Source organism: Brachypodium distachyon, chromosome 4 (genome assembly GCF_000005505.3).
Source record: "Brachypodium distachyon strain Bd21 chromosome 4, Brachypodium_distachyon_v3.0, whole genome shotgun sequence".
NCBI lineage: Eukaryota > Viridiplantae > Streptophyta > Magnoliopsida > Poales > Poaceae > Brachypodium > Brachypodium distachyon.
In genome coordinates, this window is record NC_016134.3 from 38,261,792 (window position 1) to 38,281,366 (window position 19,575).

The 19,575-nt window shown below is 46.2% G+C and overlaps 1 protein-coding gene and 1 long non-coding RNA gene across 3 annotated transcripts; one reads left to right on the forward strand and one right to left on the reverse strand.

The window, feature by feature from the left end:
* Positions 1-8,006: 8,006 nt before the first annotated feature.
* LOC100831289 (isoamylase 3, chloroplastic) lies at positions 8,007-17,734 on the reverse strand. Of its 2 annotated transcripts, XM_024454438.1 has the most exons (25): positions 17,346-17,734; positions 17,189-17,246; positions 17,011-17,085; positions 16,596-16,744; positions 15,594-15,687; positions 14,862-15,098; positions 14,680-14,784; positions 14,394-14,498; positions 14,170-14,304; positions 13,994-14,080; positions 13,577-13,634; positions 13,045-13,108; positions 12,645-12,744; positions 11,986-12,086; positions 11,614-11,665; positions 10,993-11,055; positions 10,461-10,550; positions 10,305-10,377; positions 9,842-9,921; positions 9,648-9,752; positions 9,453-9,551; positions 9,158-9,219; positions 8,919-9,030; positions 8,467-8,642; positions 8,007-8,379 (listed from the first exon to the last, which is right to left on the reverse strand). In XM_024454438.1, exons 1-24 carry the CDS (start codon positions 17,477-17,479, stop codon positions 8,529-8,531), a joined length of 2,352 nt encoding a protein of 783 aa, XP_024310206.1. In that variant the 5' UTR covers positions 17,480-17,734; the 3' UTR covers positions 8,007-8,379; positions 8,467-8,528. The 2 variants fall into 2 exon arrangements, with proteins under 2 accessions (XP_024310206.1, XP_024310207.1); XM_024454439.1 differs by lacking the exon at positions 17,189-17,246 and having other exon boundaries at positions 8,007-8,642; positions 17,617-17,701.
* On the forward strand, positions 15,613-16,582 carry LOC112268607. Its single transcript, XR_002959960.1, has 3 exons — positions 15,613-15,737; positions 15,896-16,003; positions 16,107-16,582. It is a non-coding gene; the product is annotated as an uncharacterized LOC112268607 (long non-coding RNA).
* Positions 17,735-19,575: the final 1,841 nt, after the last annotated feature.

Below are 19,575 nucleotides of genomic sequence, written 5' to 3' on the forward strand. Positions count from 1 at the left end.
AGCGTGATGCGCCCTAGGGGGCGCACGATCCCGGGGTTCACTCCCCGGAACGGGTCGGTGGGTTTCAACTGCTCCAACGGCAGCTGAACCTTCTCCACCAACTTGGCGGACAGGAGGTTCAACCCCGCTCCGTTGTCCACCAGCACCTTGGTCACCGTCATGTTGTTGATGATCGGTGAGACCACGAGGGGCAGAACCCCTGAACCCAGCTGCCGGGCTGGGTGATCGTCGGCGCTGAAGGTGATCGGCACGTGCGACCACTTCAGCGGCAGCTGCGCCTCCATGCCCGGCAGCAGCGCACACACCTCCCGGATGAGGCGCTTCACCGCGCTATGGGATGAGAGAGCGTAGGCTCCCCCATGGATGCAGGTGACGCCGCGGGGCTCCTGGAAGCCGGGCTCGTTGCCCCTGCTGTAGTCGGACTCGCGCTGCTCCTCAGCATGAGCCTTGTCTCGTCCCCGGGGAGGCCGCTCCCTGCCGGCGCGGGCTTGGCCGTGTCCCCCCTGGGCTTCTTCTGGGGTCGTTCGGGCAATCCCGGGAGAGATGCCCGATATCCCCGCAGTTGAAGCAGGCGCCGGCCGCTCGGCGCTCCTCGTGGCGCTGCTCGCGCCTCTGCTTGATCCCCTGCAAGATGCGGAAATCCTGCACGTCGTGTGTGGCATTGGCGTGGATGGGGCAACGGGGTGCGTCGCCCGACTTGCCGCCAGACCCGCTAGCGGGCGCGGCCTTTTTCGCAGGCCTCAAGGCAGGCCCCGACTCCGCAGCGAGGACTTACTTCCTGTTACGCTTCCGGGAACCCTTCTTCTGCGAGCCCTCAGCGGGGCTCGCGGCAGCCTTAGCTGCAAGTTCAGGCGCCAAGCGCCCTTCCTCGGCCATGGCACACTTGTGTGCCAAGGCGTAGAGCTCCTGCGTCGTCCGGATCCGATGCGTTCTCAGGTTCTCCCGCATCTTGGGGTCGCGGACGTTGATGGCGAAGGTGTTGATGATGGCGGCAGCCTCCGCCTCTGGAATGGAGTAGGAGAGACTGGAGAAGCGGTTGACGAAACTCCGCAACGTCTCCCCCGCCTTCTGCACCACGGTGTGCAGCTCCGCCATGGTTCCTGGGTGCTTCTAGCCACCCTGGAACGCGCTCACGAATTGCTCGCGCAGGTCCGCCCAGGAGGCTATGCACCCGGCAGGCAGGTTGAGCAGCCAAGTTCTCGCTGCTCCTCTGAGGACCATCGGGAACCAGTTGGCCCTGACCTTGTCGTCCGCGCCGATGGCGTGCATCCCTAACGTGTAGGTCAGGAAGAAATCCTTGGGGTTCACGGACCCGTCGTACGTTCCAAGCGCAGGCGCTCGGAACTTGCAGGACCATGTCACCCGGCGCAGCTCGCGGGTGAACGCGGTGCAGGCGTCCTCAGCGCCCATGAGAGCACCCTCTTGCTCCTCCGGGCGTTGGCGCTCTACCTCGCGCCGGCGCCGGCGCTCCAGGCGCTGGAGGAGGTCTTCCTGCTGGCAGGCGTTCAAGACGCCCCGCGCGTCACCCCGCGTGACGGTCGGTGACGAATCTGAGGACCCCTCAGGATCCCCACCTCCTTGCCCTCCCTGCGGGCTACAAGCGTCTCGGGGGGTGCGTCTCCGCGCCCTGGGTTCTGCCCCCGGCCTGAGCCAGCCGGGGCGTCCTCACCTTGCGGCTACTGGGCGGCGAGCGCGAGGAGCGCGTCCATCTCTGCACTCCAAGCCTCGTGTGCCGCCGTGCCTTGCTGCGGCTCATACCGAACCATGACTCGCACGGCGATGATGGCTTCTGGCGGGGTTTGAGTTGGAGGCAGTCGATTCTCCGACCAGCTACCCTCCGCCCTGTCCCCCGACGCACCCGGGTGGGTAGGGTGCGACCCCGACGGTGTCGCTCGCGACGCGGTGTGTTCGTGGCGCAGTTGCCGCTGCGCGTCTTCGGCCCGCGAGTGGACTCGCTGGCCGGCACGGGCAACGTCGTGGCCACTCGCGCGACTGGCTCCGGCGCTGGGAGCCGCTGCCGCCCTCAGCCGGTTGTCCGTCGACGGCCGAGGAGGCGGGGGTGGCAGCTGTGACTCCTGCACCCGAGAGGGCTCAGGGTTGCGGGTCATGTGACCGCGTATGCGCCGCCGGGGCACCACGCGGATCGATCCGAGTCACCAGCCCGCTTAGGAGGCATGATGACTGGTCCTGTCGGCGAAGAAGACGATGCCGATGTAGCTGCAGACGACGGCACCGGCGGTCTCCGGCGAGCTATCCACACGCGCCCCCTACCTGGCGCGCCAGATGTCATAGCCCGGGGCTTAGACACCGGGGGTGGGTAGCACCCCCTTTTAGGTTCGGCAGAGGGCGTCGGGGATTGCTCCGGCGATCGCCAGCGAGGCCAATGTCAAGCGTGAATATGCACACGACCGTTTTACCCAGGCTCGAGCCACCCTGAGGTGTAAAACCCTACGACCTGCTTCTGTGTTTTTATTAACCGATGAACAAGGGTTTATAGGTTGCTGGGGGAGTCCCCGGGTGCTCTCTCCTTCCTCGCTAAGGGCTACTTGCTATTTCTGGCTAAAACTAGTAAGGAACCGAACCCTTTGACCGTTGGCGATGGTCCTCCTTTTATACTCAAAGGGATGCCACAGGTGCCTTGGTGCATGGCAACAAGTGGCGAACAAAGAAACCGAGCAGCTTGCCCTCGCTGTGTTGGCTTGCATGCATGGTGAGTAGCCCTGCGGCTAGGGCGCTACGTGCCTAGAATTCACAGCGGACCAGTCACTGTGGGCTGACTGGACGGGGAATCCCCTTTCTGTCGGAGCATTAAATGTTTGCTTGTGCTTCACTCCTTGCCCTGATGAGCGCTGCGCACAGGGAACCCGCCGGGTAGCCATGTGGCGTCGTTGCTCTACCCGCTTGGTCCCGCCCCTGTAGTAAGTGCCTACGCCCGGGGACGCCCTCCCAGGGGAACCCTCCCGTGGGGCACCCGGACGGGAACCCTCACGTTGCCTCCCAGGGCAACCCCCGCAACCCGGCTACCCTTGCCGGGCTGGTGACTTGCCGGGCAGCTTGCACGGGTCTGCCCGGGGTGATATCCTTGCGGGGAGCAAGCGAGGCGAGCCACGCGTCATGCAGCGGTGGTACCTCGGGTACCACTGGTGCGACAGACATTGATGGTGCTGATCCCAAAAAAGCCTGACGCCGCGACCTTGCGAGAATATAGACCAATCAGTTTAATCCACTCGTTTGCCAAACTTGTGGCTAAAGCTCTTGCGCTTCGCTTGTCTCCTAGGCTGGGTTCCTTGGTTGGCGAGAATCAATGCGCATTCATCAAGAACTGTTGTATTCACGACAACTTCATGTTGGTACAGCAAACGGCCCGATTTCTCCATCGGCTCAAGGAACCTCGCACTATGCTAAAGTTGGACATTGCCCACGTGTTCGACTCGGTGTCCTGGGCCCTTCTCTTCGAGGTGTTACGGCATGCATGATTCGGACCTCGATTCCGTGAGTGGATCGCCATTCTCCTGTCATCTGCGAGCACCCGCATTCTCCTCAATGGGGAACCGGAACCACCAATGTGGCACCGGAAGGGGCTGCGGCAAGGAGACCCTCTCTCGCCCATGTTGTTCGTGTTGGTGATTGACACGCTCAACCGGCTTTTTGCCCGAGCGGCCGAGCTGGGCATTCTCCGGCGTCTTGCGGACCGCCATCTATCCTCAAGCGTGTCCATGTATGCAGACGATGTTATCATTTTCTGCCACTCGGACCGCTCCGAGCTACGGACGGTCCGTCGGCTCCTCGCCTTTTTTGAGCAGGCATCGGGGCTACACACTAACTTTTCCAAATGCTCGGTGACCCCAATTGGTTGCACCGATGATGAGGCTGCGGCGGCGGCTGACACGATAAGTTGTGCCCTGGCCCCTTTCCCAGTGAAATACCTGGGGATCCCCTTGGCGATCCGGAAACCTTCTGCGGAGGCGTTTGGCCCGCTCATCGGCAAGATCGCCGACCGCCTTCCGACTTGGAAAGCCGGGATGATGACTAAGGCTGGTCGCTTGACTTTGGTCAAGTCGGTCCTGTCGGCCATTCCCCTTCACCAGATGCTGGTCCTGGGTCTTTACTAGAAGGTCCAAAAGCGGGTGGACAAAATCCTACGTGGTTTTCAATTGGTACAGAGTCTGCAAACTGCTATGCTTTGGCGAGCTGTGCATCCCGGACTTTTCCAGGCTGGCCGTCAGCCTCCGCGTTCGTTGGATGTGGCGTATGAGGACCGACCCCCTCCGCCCTTGGCGTGGTCTGGACTTACAGTTCTCTCAGTTGGAGAGAAGTGTCTTTTTCGCCTCCACCTGGATGTCAATTGGCAACGGTGAATTTGCGTTATTCTGGGAGGATCGTTGGTTGGAAGGTCGTGCAATCTCAGAGTTGGCACCGAACCTCACCCTGCTGGTCCCGAGACACATCCAGAAGAAACGCACCGTTCGCGAAGCTCTTGGTGATAGACGCTGGATACGCGACATCCAGGGGTCTTTGGATCCGCTTTCTCTGTGGCAATATATCCAGATTTGGGAAAAGGTCCGCACGATCCAATTTTCGGCTGCGACAGATGTCCTTCACTGTAGATGGACGGCCAACGGCGAATACTCTTCCAAGTCATGCTACCATAGTCTCTTCTGTGGAGGGGTTGTCTTAGACACCTGGAAGCTGAACTGGAAGTCCTGGGCACCGCCACGGGTTAAGTTTTTCCTCTGGTTGGCATGTCAGGACCGCTGCTGGACAGCGGAGAGGAGGGCGCGTCACGGTTTGGCTCATGCCTCGAGATGCTCGTTGTGCGACCAGACGATGGAGACCATGAATCATCTCCTGGTCGATTGTCCATTCTCCCGCTCAGTCTGGTACGAGGTTCTCTCTTGGATTCGATCCACGGGCGCCCCACCGACCACCGGTGTCTCGTTCGCAGATTGGTGGCAGGCATCCGTCCACTCTGCCCCTTCCGTGGCTAGAAAGGGCACTTCATCGATCATCATGCTTACGGCCTGGTGGATTTGGAAGCATCGCAACGCGGCCGTCTTTGACAATGCGACCCCCAATATCGGCTCCCTTGCTGACCAGATCAAGGTGACGCTTGGCTTTGGGCACGTGCAAGGGCGGTTGGGCTTGGAGCATTGCTCCCAGCGAGCACCTAGTTGTGTAGCGTTGTATTCTCTGGGTGTTGCCCTCTTGGGCCTGTACATAACTCTGTTTCTTAATATATGCATCGAGACGCAAAGTTTTTGTGTTTTCTCGAAAAAAAATAATGTAGATTTTAAAAGTGCGCTTATGGTTCACCAAATTAAGGGGTGGCTCATTTTATTTTATTCATTTTATTTTTGTCAACGGGCGGCCATCCGTATATGTAGTAATATAAAGTGTTTTTTCTCAAAAAGAAAGTAATATAAGTGCTATTTTAGTGATTGCTTATCATAGTTATCATCGTAACACTATTTTGTATTTGCCATTATAAAAGATGTGTAGTTTTAATTGGCATTATTGGCACCATTGACGCAATAAGATAGGAGTATAGACAGAAGGATTTTTGGCCATCTCCTTTTCTCCAGATACGCATCACTTATACCCAACAACTATAGTGCAATTGTACAAACTTAAACAGAAACTCGAAAGACTAGAAGAGGCTAGCCGTAGATTGTCGCTGGCAGCTACTTATAGAAAATAGAGCTTATTTTGATCATTGGTACTATATGATAGCATCAACCAGCTAAGATCGGGTGCCCAAATAATTAATGCCTTCGGAATAAAATGATTGGTTTGGTGCTGATCAATGGAGCGCACGTTTCACAGCCTAAATCTATATTCAACCGTTGGCAAATGATGGGTTGCTATCGCCATTTTTCCAAAGAAATTTGGGTCTACGACAGGTCAAAAATAAGAAACTAGTATATCCTGTGCAACTGTAAGCGAGGCAAAAAGAACGCCCTCTGCCAATTCAACCAAATAACGCAAGGTCACTGGTCACAGGGAATATTACATGCGAGTTAAAAAAGAGGACTATTTTTTAGAACGGCAAGCTCTCACTCTCTCTTCTTGAAGTCTACTTTATAAGTTTAGTTTTTGGTTACTTTCTTTATGTGTTCTCTAGAAGGAGGAAATCGAGTTTACTTGTGCAAGTTAAGGTACTAAATACTGATTCACAAGATAAGTTCATTCCAACCTAACCAAACAATTCCAAAACCTTAAGTTCCACTCATTCACAATGCTCACTTTGGTCCATAGGAACATACACGTAGTTATCAGCAACCTAACGAAATATTTCCAAAACGTAAGTCTTGCTCCATAAGATAAATCCAGATCGATTTCCAACCAAACCGGACCCTTCCAAAACCCAACTTTCCTTTTCTTGAACCGAATACACACACAAATGCACTTGTCTAGTTCTTAAGAACCATGTAGACAAAGGGAGATTATGTCAGCGGGTAGGTAGCTCAAAACCAAAGAGGAAAGAATATTATCCTTGTCTCGATCGAAGCAACAATCCCAAGGAAATATGGACCAATCGCATTACTCCTTAAAATTCCCTTTAATTTCATTTTGCCATCAGGACCAATTCCTTCACCTAAAGTAGCTTTAAATTCTTTTGTGACTCTAGGACTCCTTGGAATTAGAAATAATATATGATATCTCGGTGAAAAAATAGCGAATTCGGTATTATCCATGGAATGACATATCAACCTATCCAATTTAAGAATAGCAGATTTGCCAGAAATGAGTTCGTTCGATCAAAATCGGCACTGCACCGTCAGGTCCATTAAAATGTGCTGTGCCCAGGGTGGAAGATTCCAGCCGGCCAACCAGCAACCATGGACAGAGGTACGTGACACCGACGTACCAACTAGCAGAGACAAGCCCCAGCCACCTTCCAAACGAATTGACTACGTGCTGCCATGCTTCTGTCAAAAAATAAAAGACTACGTGCTGCCGGGCTCGATTGCTACGTGACAGCCATAAGCTTTCCTGTAGACTGTAATTCGCCAAAGTGTTCCCGTTGCACGCACGCCCACGAGTAATGTACTAGTCAGGAATAGTTGGCATGTTTGGATCGAAATGTCGAGTGGCCAGTGGAGGCTAGATATCAGAAAAAGATCAGCAGGCAACTGGTGATTTCTACCACTAAAGCCCTCAGATTAGAAAACAGGCTCCTCGTGAATTTCATGGCAAGTCCCACATTCGGTAAATTCCTACCGGCCCTGTCCCAAATAACTGGTGTCTAACGCCGGCTACAAATTAAGAAGATTTATTAGTTAGTTGGAAGACCTTCATATATTCTCCCTTGGAGAGACCAGTGGTGGAGCCAGCTCGACATGATTATACACAAGACTGGTTCATTGGCCATCAACGAATGATTGGAATTTTTCCTAAACAATTTCTAACTTCCACTGTCCATAAGTTAAGAGGTAGTTAGTACTTAGTGTACTGTGGCAAAGCAATTGCTCTCACAAATATAAAATGAGCAAATCAAAAAGATAGCCACAGCTTGCAAAGCATGTACCCCCAACCTTAAGATCCGGACCCCCTAACAGGACAGCTAAGTTCCCCGTTGGTTCGTTCAGCTAAAGGCACTAGCCAAAGCTTCATCTCGTTTCCTTTCCTTCCTTTGGAACTTAATGAAAGGTTAGGTGGTTGCCAATGATTGAGGATTACCTGGCTGTGATGGGAGGGAGCTGGCCGCATTGGTTGCCTTCAGGTGAGATGGACATGCAAACTTTGATCACATGCCCGGTTTCATCTCAATTCCTGTGTGAAAATGCTGTAACAATTCTCCTGACGCAGATGTAGAAAAAATTCCCAGTGCTAACCACTGTCAACGCCACAGCATGGCCCCAATTGCTACAGGCAAAAACTCGCACCAGAATGTTAGTTCTAAGAAATTGATGGTACAGGATATTACAGAATTTACCGTTAACTTCTAGCATAAAGCATGCAGGGCTGGAGGCCTCATGGCTCAGTCCAAGCTGTTAGCAACATCATGCTTAAAAAGATGAAACAAAATCTTTCACCTCCATACGCTTATCATATATGTTCATTCTAGGAATGTTTTTGGTCTCGTAAAAACACAAGTTGTGGATCTCATGCCAAATTATTATCAGAACAAGAGCTTGATAGCCATTCTTAGGACACATGAAAAATGAAAGAACAGACTGCTACAAAGAGTACTTAGACTAGATTCCCTCGAGCCTCCTTGTACCCAACTGAAGGACTTGCAACTTCAGTCCCAGGCTTTTCTTGTTTCTTATGCGTGGAAACAAAGTGTGCTGGACGTGTTATTTATTAGACGAAGTCCTATACCAGTTGCAACTGTGGCTCCTGCTGGTCGATTTTCACAGAGATGCGCCTGACTCCCTGCTTGAAGTTTGTAAGGCTTTGCAGTACAGGTAGCCAAAAGCTCGGAAAGTGTGATCTGCGTGTTGTTTTATCCAACCAACTCACCAAAAATAGCCGGAAGTGACATTATTCTTGTGCTTTCTTCAGACGGACTTGTCTCCACCAATCTATGGGTTTGCCTTGAGCAGGATGGAAGAGTATGGAGCTATTCTGTAACCTGATCCAGTAAATGGCACCCCTTCCGGTACAATATCATTTGGTGATTCCAGGTTGGTATCCACCTGCAAGAAGGCGAGAATAGCAGTTTCAAGCTAATTATCCATTCCACTTCTAGCCAAAATTCCCTCATAACTAACTAAGCCTCTTGCTTCCAAATTTGTGAGAATATGCTTTTCTTAGAAAAGATTATGAAAAAATATTGGTAGAATTGTCCAAGCGATAGCTATAGTAGCATATGAAGAACTACAGACAGTACTATTACAAGATTAGACCTTGACTATACTAGGACTACATAGTATTGAGTTACAAAATTTATCAAGACCAGGAAATATGTATACCACACGGTTCCAACGTTTATGCTGAGGTGCTGGGGGAATTACAGCATCCACAAAATAGTCATGGGCGTTGAATGCCAAATAGATATCTCCACCCGAACTGTGGTCATGTATCCTACATAAAAATTGCCAAATCAACAGTGAAAAAAATAATATAAGAATTCGTCACAACCAAGCTACAACAATACTATCATATGTTCAAAAGAAGTACATAATCAAAACCGATAAGCAAACTTCCTTACGTAAATGCCAAGAATTTGCTTTCCATGTTCTCCCAACAATCCTCATGCCAGGTGACATCATTCTACCAAAAAGAAATATCACAACGCAATGAAAACCTTTGGAAGAGAAGTTAAACCAAGAGTTGCATCATAAGAAGCGGTGGGTATTATCGCGTCCGTTATGCGTGTAACCAGGGAGATGACATTCTTAGCAAATACAAAATAGACACTGATAACTACTTTTTGGCAAAGGAAGATATGCTTATTTTCAATAAACCAGTCAACAGCCAGAATAAGAGTAAGAATACGAGCATACTTTGTTAAGAAACCTGTCTCGTTTCAGTATTGGGTGATTCTGGCGAAACTTAATCATCTCTGAGAAAAATCTGAAATGGCCATATCTTCTTTCTTCCAACTATATCAACACAAACACCGGGGGAAACACGTTAGCATATAGATCTTCCACATCCATAAACACATTTGTAATGGAAGAAGGAAATAATCATGTAACCTGTCCCCACTGGAAATTATTTATGCAGGTATCATGTCCATAGCTATTATTATTTCCATAACGTGTATGACCATATTCATCTCCCATCAACATCATTGGGGTGCCCTGTTTCATTAAATCGGAACTAATTTAGTAATTTTAACATGATGCAGTACTACATAAAATCCAACTGTGGAGTAATCAACGATATTTACTTGAGAAATCATTAATGCCAGATGGAAGTTCTTCATTTGTCTTGAACGCAGAGCTAACACATTTGAATCATTTGTTTCTCCTGTTTGATGAACATGACCATAAGTTAGTACCAATATTAAAAATAGCATGTATTCACATAACATGATAGCGTTAAGTGAAACAAATTCGGTTATTTCCTTTCAAGAAAATGGTAGCTTCCATTGCTGTATTTGAAAAGGTACTACAACACTTCTATAATTAATCGGTTCAACATTGATAGAGAAGCTTCACTACTAGAGTAGCCTTTGAGTTCTGTCGAAGTGCTAAATATACTGCAAAACTAGTTGAACAAAAACAAATCTCATTCTCCTGATAACCGTATAATATGCTAACAGTCAAATCAAGGACACAGGAAATACCATTGCTTTTCACTTGCTAGTGTTAATGTGCAGAACAATACATGACATCGGGTAACGCATGTACCTTCAACACCACAGTTCCAGCTAAAATTGTCATTGCATCCATCACGCCCACTTTCTCCATTTGCATCATTGTGCTATATTGATTGTGGTCAAAGAAAAAATATATTAACATGGATAGCACGTCTTGACTTAATACTGTTTGGTCTACTCCAGTTACCTTTAAGTTGTATGAAACAAGGTCGCATAAGGTAAACCCATCATGTGCGATTATGAAATTCACACCATGATAAGGCTTCCGCTTGTTCACCTGCCAAACAAACCCACATCAGGGAAACTTGACTTTACATATGTTCCTATTTTGAACAATGTAATCGGCAAATTTCCAAATAAATAGAAGTCTCGGAGCTCTTTCACAGAGGCTGCTAATACCTCCATACTCAGACTGCAGTTAATGCCATTAAACATTTTGATGGATCAAGGAGAAATTAATGAAGAACACTGGGAATAAAGAAAATCGTGCATAAATATAAATTTGGAGGTTGACATATGTTGATAGCATAAGCTGCACTCTGCTGAAGTGCATAGTTTCAACAACACTGAAGGCTTCGCTCTGGAATAAATACAACAAAACATCAAGAAAAAACAGGCTCTAACAGAGTACATTGATGAGATGACCAGGCAAGGAAAATCCTTAACAGGTGGATAAAATGGTAAAGTAGTCTGCAGAAGTGCGATCTAAACAAAATTACCTGGTAGAGATCGGCTGATCCAGAGACACGAGTTGCCAACACCCCCTTCATACCAGGATCACCCTGGAAAATTCCAAAAAGATTAGTGATGTTCGATCATTCCTTAGTGCTCGCAGAAACAAGCATTGAAACGAAATAAACACAGTAATCAGGACAAAAGAAATGCAAAACAGCACTATAAATTCGAACCTACAGTTGCAAAAATCCATTTTGGTTCTCAAAACAGATAATATTGATGTTGCAGAATCAAAGACATTACACTATGGAAAGGAGCCGGTGAAAGAAACAGTAGTTCCAGAATTGCATGCAGAACTGGGCCAATAAATTCAAACAGAAGATCGGTTGTAATCTGTCTCCCTGATGTTGTTCCGAGCTTTTTATGTGTCTCCACTTTTTCCACGTTTGTAACTTGAATTTGATCGATGAAATTATAAGATAGAGCATCCTCAATCTTTCGTCTCACAAAAACAGTTATCCACAGATTCATCTAACAGTTTGGCTCGAGTATACACGACGATGATAAGATTTGAAGACGACATGCCACCTTATTATAGCAAAAATGCACATACTCATTTTGGGCAAGGTACTATTTTTTAATATGTCACTTTGCGCAAACAGTACCTTGATGAATCTTCGAATATCGTCTCTGTACTTTCCATTCCATTCAGCCCACCTACAATAGCATTTTATCATATCTTAGAGATCTAGGCAGTAATCTACAACAACATTCTAAATATTGCGGCTCTTTGTATCTTGCAAATAAATTTTTTATAACAGAACATTGATCTGTGCATGGACAAAGTAGGTTCAACTCATCAATTTAGACAATAAAAGGGATCACCATCAATCTCATTTGAGAAGAAGTAATATGTGAATAACTCTCTGATCATTATATCAGCTATTATAGAAAAAAGACTGCTAGTGTTACATTATCATCATGATGTAAAATTAGTTCTAGCACCAAACACGAATACAGTCATAGTGCTAAATTACCTGTCCCAGTTAGGGAACTGCCCTACTAAATAAAGGCCACCACAATCCCAAGGTTCGGCAATAATCTTACATCGAGATAATACAGAATCTTTGGCAATTTCCTGTGACAAAAACAATAAACAATCTGACAGAACTGCAACTAACATCCCAGGCTGATATAGCTTTACAGAAACAGTAATGTAAGCTGTCAGATGATTAGAGATTGACAAACGAGATTTAGGGAATCATGAGAAGGTGTTCAGCATATAGAAATTCACACTGTAAGAATGTCATTCAAAAGGTTACCCATTCATATCACTCTCAGGTACCTGTAAACCTAGTTCATTCGTGCAGTCATCCAACACTTGATGTTGAAATTTTGCATGACTGCACTAAATAAGTGCCCAACAATAAAGAAAGAGCAACCAAATACAATATACAATGGAGTGAAGTCCATAAAATTCAAGCTGACATCCCAATAGGTTTATGTGAATTCCCTAGGTCACAGCCTGTATCCAATCAACCGTAGTATGTAACTTATGGTTAGCAGTTTATGTATAAATTAATGGCTTGTGTTTTCATGGTATCAATGAACTCCATCTGTCTGGCTAAAAAGAGGAAAATGGTAGCTCTTGTTTCAAGTTCATCTTTGCAAGTCTGCACTGCAACTATAAAATTACCTTAATGAGCGGAGGAGCATCAAGAGGACTGCCATCTGTTCCACGACAAAGAACACTTGCAAGGTCAAACCGAAATCCATCTATGTGATACTCCTTCACCCTTGAAGCACAAATAACCATGCAAATATGAAAACACACATGAAATATGATGGGTTTTAATACATAAATTACAAAATATGGAAGAAATCAAAGTGCAGCTGTTTGTCTGCAAATAAGTAGAGATGATTTGTTGGACCATTAGGGTACCCTCCAACCCTCTTTAGTTCAAACAAATGAACTAGTTTTCCAAAAAATGATTTGTTGGAATTTTAGTTCATTTGATTGAACTAATTAGGGCCGGAGGGTACCCTAATGGTGGCCATTTGCATCTCTAAGAATAAGCATGCAAGCAATGCCATACCAATGTCTCAAGCTGTCGAGTACGAGTTCCATGACAACCGGATGGTTGCAGTTTAGTGTATTCCCTGGAAATCAAACATATTGTCAAAATGTCAAGACTTACAGTGGACACAGGTTCCACTTACTTGAAGATTTTAAACATATCAGAACAGGCATGTTGGCATTGGCACGCGGGGGGATAAAACATACTCCCTCCGATCCTAAATTGTTGTCGAAATATCACATGTATCTAGACGTTTTTTAAGAATAGATACATCCATATTTGGACAAAATTGAGTCAACAATTTAGGATCAGAGGGAGTATTATTCATTTGAAGTAAATCACACCAGAGTAGTAGCCACAGATACAATTTAATTGCATAGAAAGAGACAAATGCAAGATGAATTCACAAGGTACGTGGCAAGTAAGCAGATAAGCAAAACAAGATACATTAGGATCCTTGGAGCCAAAACAAAGAAGAAGAGATAAAACAACAGGCAGCACCCAAGATTATACTGTTCACAAAGCACATCTCAAATAACATGGTTTTTACCACAGCCAGAGAAGTTCAGCAGTTGAGCGTTGTTCTTTGGATCTAAAATGTAATAAACCTGCACACAGAAGTAGTTATTTAGTATAAATTCATCCAAAACCTGAAGTAGGTTTACACTGCCAAACAAAGATGGCTCGAACTGGGTTAATTTAACATGGCCAAAGCCTTTTAAGACTACTGACTACTAAGTACTGACACATTATTAAATTAACAAGCCAAAAGCGTGGAATAAGTAAACCAGTACACAAAAATGACTTTAGCACCCTAGTTGGATTACGGGATTAGGTTAGAAAACCTAGTTATTTTTTTATTCCTAAAAATAACCTACTCCTGAACATAACACAGTCTATGCATTCTTGAGTCCTGTCCACAGTCTATGCCTCTCCTATAGTTTTCTCCCTCAGATAGATAAATCACCTTGTTATCGATGCCACGAAAAGAAGTAACATAAGGGTTAGCATCATCCGCTTCATTTGTATGATTGTAAACAACGTCCAGAATAACCTACACAGAATGATACAACCATTAAACATGTTTTATCATGAGGGATAAGAATACCACACTAGGTTGCCATGACTACTGGATGTCAATACCTCTATCCCAGCATTATGCAGTGCTTTGACCATCTGCTTGAGCTCTCTGGAAGCAGCCAGTGGTCCACCACCAGCACTTGCATAGCGGCTCATGGGAGCAAAGAAGTTTATTGTAGAATAACCCCATGTATTGACCTTCCAATTGAGAAATGGAAAGTCACTCCACAATGATCCCACTGATAATTTGTGTAGATATTATGCACGAAAGAGTATGAGAGTTTTACCATGTGGTCCCTTGGGTTTGGGTACCTCTTGAATTCCAGTTCATCAAACTCAAAAACAGGAAGTAATTCCACTGCATTAACTCCAAGTTCCAGCAAATGTGGGATCTACAAAACCACAACTATTGCATGCATAAGGCATTACATAATAAGCATGAACATTGGAATCTAATATGAATTACGGGACACATCAATTTATTTTGATATTTACCATAAGATGGCATACGATCCAGGCAATCTAAGGACCATACGAGTAATTGTGGTCACAAACCACAATAAAAAAACTTACTTTGTCGATAAAGCCAAGATAGCTTCCACGGACAGCTGGATCAACCCCACTTGATTCATCCGCAGTGAATGCGCGAACATTCATTTCATATATAACTAGATCTGTCTAGATTAAAGAACAGAAGAAAAGCAGTGAACTTAATGTATGGGATGCTTTCTACATTCTATTAATGATCCTAGTACCTCAGGCAAATTTGGAAGCCGGTAATCAACACCCCAGTCAAAAGGAGGGCTATCAAAATCATATGTTCCAAAAGGCTGACTTGGCTTCTCTTTGTCAACCCCAAAGTAATTTCGACCAGAGACTAATTTCGCATAAGGATCAAGAAGAATAATGTTGCTATCAAATCTATGGCCATGTTGCCATCCTTGAGGACCATCAACACGATATCCATAGAGAACTCCAGAAGTAGGCAACCCCTGAATGTACAGATAGAGACGGTTTCATTCAGCTTAGATGGAAATACATAGGAACCAAATAGGCGCAGATTTCTCCTCCTAAAAATTCTATATACAGCATAAGGATGTACTTTTGTAGCCAAGACCAAAACAAGAAGTTGCGAAACATGCTACAAATGACATGACAAAATAAGATTTATGGGCCTGCAATACGCAGTAGTGTTTTTTTTTTTGAAGAAGAAAACTGTAGGGCAGATCTCTACAGTATAAATAGGAAACTAAATTTGCATTCGTGAGGACTTGAACCTAGATGGTGGGATTGTACATCCACTCCTCCAACCAGGATCACTTCCTCGTGGAATCTTGTTTTGAAGAATATGTAATAATAGTACAAATGCACATGAGATGAGACTGAATTCTTGTTCCTTAAATGTCAGCCACACCTTTTTGGCAACATAGAAAAGAATAAGGCTTTATCTTCAAAGGTACCTATAACATCACAACTTTATAAAATACCTCCACTGACACATGCCATATATCTCCAGTTTTGTTGTTCTGGCAGTCTAAAGCAAACTCCACAACTTCTGCATTTTCTTCATCCTTGGTGCCTCTGAAGAACAAAGCAGTATGTCAGATGACGAGACATATCATATTCTTTTGGTAAGAGAATCCGAGATGAACAAACTAAATTACAGTGCTGATCTATAAAAGGTTATTTCAACCAGGCCACACTTCAGATCAACTAACAAAATGGTAACCATGAAAGAAATCAGGCATTGTTTTGTGCACTCATTTTCCAATTTTTCAATATGTTACAGCATAAAGCGATGCCATGGACACAGCGTGAATGCAATCACATACTGCACTTTCAAAGCAACCAGAAGCCAGGAACAACACGGGTTTGCATGCAGGGAAAAAGGAGTTCTGTAAGTTAGCAAACAGTTAACTTTGAGAAACATTTTCCAATTTGACCATAAAGGTGTCATAGACCATATCCTTTACTGGCTTGACTTCTGGGGTGATTTGCAGAAACACGGGGTTTGGTGTGTGCTGCAGCAAAGCTGCAAGGGTTCTAGGATGCTGAAGAACATGCTCTCAGAGATTTTTAACACATAGCGGGAATGGGGTCCTATAAGTCGTCTAATGCCAGTCGTTTGAAATGTGATGCATGTATGTATGAATGTATTTTGTCCTTGTAAACATATTGTTCTGTGGAAACCAGGAGTCATGAGTCAAAGCCTTTGTTTCTGGACGAGCTGGGTCACTTATCGATCTGGTGCGATGACAATCTGGTTCTAATTGGGTCACATTAATCTGTGAAGGGACTGATCTGTCACCCCTCTGCTAAGTTTTTCTTGCTTTTTTTTGTTTATTTTTGAAGTAGTTGTCATGTAACTTTGCCAAGTTTCTTAAATGGAGCTGGGAATCACCTTGTATATGTAAAAAGAAAAAAGAAACAGTTAACTTGAATGAACATCGAAAACAACAACAATGCCATTTTAGGAATCATGTCTGTACCTCTCAGGAACCTTGATGCAGAGGGTGACGGAAGAAGCGTGCTGAGAGAAAATTGCGAAGTTCAGACCACCTTCAACTTGCGACACTCCTAGTGGGGATGCTTTACCAGAAGAATATTTCAGGGTTTCTGACATTGTGCATTCCCTTTGCTGTGTTACAGAACGGACAGACGTTAGCAAAGATAACACAGCATAGAAGGCCAGATGAGAAGATGTGTGATCAGTACTGTGTGGGATGATACATTTAATGACTTATTTGCATAGCTGAAGGTTTTAGCGGGACAATACTTTATAACGTGCTAAACTATTACGAATACATCAAACAAACGATTCAGTAAACTGGTAGCAAAAGGGGGCGACGAATACAGCACCATACAACCATACTGGCCTGAACCCTGGAACACGGTGCCACATACCTCGGTCATACTTTTCCCAGCATTCCCGCTCTGTGCTCTCGCCGTGGTAATCCGAACGGACCCAAATCGCTGCGCCTAAACCGCGACAAAAACGGCTTTGATTAATCCACCAGTTAGTAGAATAGACACAGGAAGCCTCTGCATGCCACGAAAACAATAACAAAATCGAGACGCCTGCCTTTCCAAATAGCCGTCCTCCGCACCCAGGCGCGACCCCGAACCTGCTCGCTCCCACACTGCACAGTATCTCGATGAACAGAAGACACCACTCAGCGCGGCCGAAGGGCACGAATCGACAGAATGCAGCGCGGCGCGGAAGAACGAAAAAAACCCACCGGTTCGGAAGCGCGGAGCAGCTGGACGGGCTGCTTCGACGAGCGGCGGTGGCGGCGGAGCGCAGCGGGGAGCGATTTGTAGAGACCGAATCCATCCAAATGTGGGGTGGGACGGGTAGCAGGAAGGATCCCATTCGAGATCGGGGCTAGTTATAGGGGCTCGTGGACACGGTCATGGGTCGCCTCCTAGGCTAGCGGCTCTGGAGCGGAGAGCGGTGGGGGGAGAGTGGCGATGGGGAGGGCGTGTCGGAGAAGGGGGCGGTGATCTTACCTTGGGGAGCGCGCGCGGACGAATGGGGCGCGAGGGCGAACGGGATTGGCGGCGGACACGTGGTGTCGCATGCCGGAGGGGGGGCAACACGGTCGACAGAGTGAACGGACGACATCTCTTCCGGGCACGTCTGGTACTCTTATACAAAATCCGTCGGTTAATTCGGGACGACGGAGGGAGTAGCTCTTGTACAATTGTAATCAACGAGCATGTATGAGAAATAGCAAAGAATTTAGAAAATTCGATCACTTATACAGTTTACCAAAAAAAACTAAATAAGCAAGAAAAAAAAAGTGAGAACTGCCAAGAACCTAGTCCTTAGCCCATCTATTTATTGAGGCCCAACACACCACACATGCTCCATGGATGTGCACCTCCATATCAATCAATCCATGTACTGCTGAATCTCATTTTTCAACCTACAGAACCTAGACGTCTAGCATATACTCCCTCCGATTCTAAATTTTTGTCGTTGTTCTAGTATATTTTAGTTCAAATTTGCACAACGACAAGAATTTAGGATCGAAGGGAGTACATCATTGTGGCAACAGGTGGTGGCGGAGCCAGGGAACACAGTAAAAGCAAGCCGAACATGGAGCAGACTCTAAGTGAAAATAAGTGTACGGAAAATATAGAGATTGCAACAATTTTAGCAAAATACGCACTATGATCACCTATAAATATTGATAGCATGGCGATTTAGCAAGACAAGCAGCAGGAAGGCAAAATATAGACAATTAGATGGTAACTAGGAGTAGGTAACTGACAATTTTTACATGTACACCTCGGAAGCAATCATTTGAAAATCCGTCTTCCACTTTTTTCGAAGCCTTGTCGGAGTCATAAGAGTGTATATTATAAGACATGTCAATAAAAAAAATCAACTAATTCCAATCATCTCGGTTGTGGACGACTGTGCAAAAGAGCAAAAACTAAAGACGGCTAGAGGATGGGTCTCGGAGCGAAAATTCTAGGACCAGCCCAGCAGAGAGCACTGTTTCATACGGTATAATGGGCCGAAAAAGCTTCCACCTAAGCCATAGGCTGGGGGAAACCAGGACGATTGACGTTCCCAGATTCCACGATCCCTGGCACACGGGTGCCAAAAATCTACGTTCGGGCTCGGAGACTCAAGAGGATCATGGACTGAACAAAATGTCGTTGCAGCGTGGTGATCTATTGGGTTTTTCTCTTCTTTTGTCGCTAGCCGACAATTGTAGAACTTGATAGCTTTTATTTTGCTTCTTCTCAATTCCGTTCTTAGTGACTGTTGGTGTTGTTTGAATTGAAATTGACGGAAGAAGACCATTGTTTTTCTAATTCTAATAATATAAAGAAAAAAACTGATCTAAATCTAAAACCATGGTGGTCTGTCTTGACAGGACGAAAGATTTTCTTTTATTTTTTCTTTTGAAGGAGACGGGGGGAGTTTTTTTTTTGAGAGCTGACAGGGCGAAGATTTTTTTAATGAGAAACCGGCAGGGCGAAGATAAGATAAGTGCACCAAATAAGAAGAGAACGGAATTTATACCGTTCACTCGGGCCGGCCGAAGAAGCACCGGGCCCGATCAGCCCGATCCATCACCAATCAACGGCAGGGTGGGCAACAAATCCGACACCCGAAACCCGAACCCGAGAAACCCTGATGCGAACCCGAATAACCCGAAGCTGAAAAGTTCGGATGGGAACTCGGGTATCAAATATGGAAACCCAATTTAATTTCGGGAATTTCGGGATTGCACATGCGGTGCCCGATTAGACCGAACAACACGACTAGTCTAAAAGCCCATCACAGCTTCACTGCACAGCATGCCTCAGGCCCACTTCATTCTCTCAGCCCACTAGTGCTCTCCTTTTGCCCCTAAACCTAGCGCACGAGCAGCAGGCTGCAACTCCCGTCTCTGGTCCAGCCGCCGCCACCCGCGCTCGCCGCTTGCCGCCACCGTGGCGCTGCTGGCG

Coding starts and splice junctions, on each gene's coding strand:
- LOC100831289 (XM_024454438.1), bottom strand. CDS start 17,479: ATGGGATCCTTCCTGCTACCCGTCCCACCCCACATTTGGATGGATTCG. Junction 14,499..14,679: donor ATCTTGGCTTTATCGACAAA/GTAAGTTTTTTT, acceptor GTGGTTTTGTAG/ATCCCACATTTGCTGGAACT. Junction 9,552..9,647: donor ATAATTTCCAGTGGGGACAG/GTTACATGATTA, acceptor GTGTTGATATAG/TTGGAAGAAAGAAGATATGG.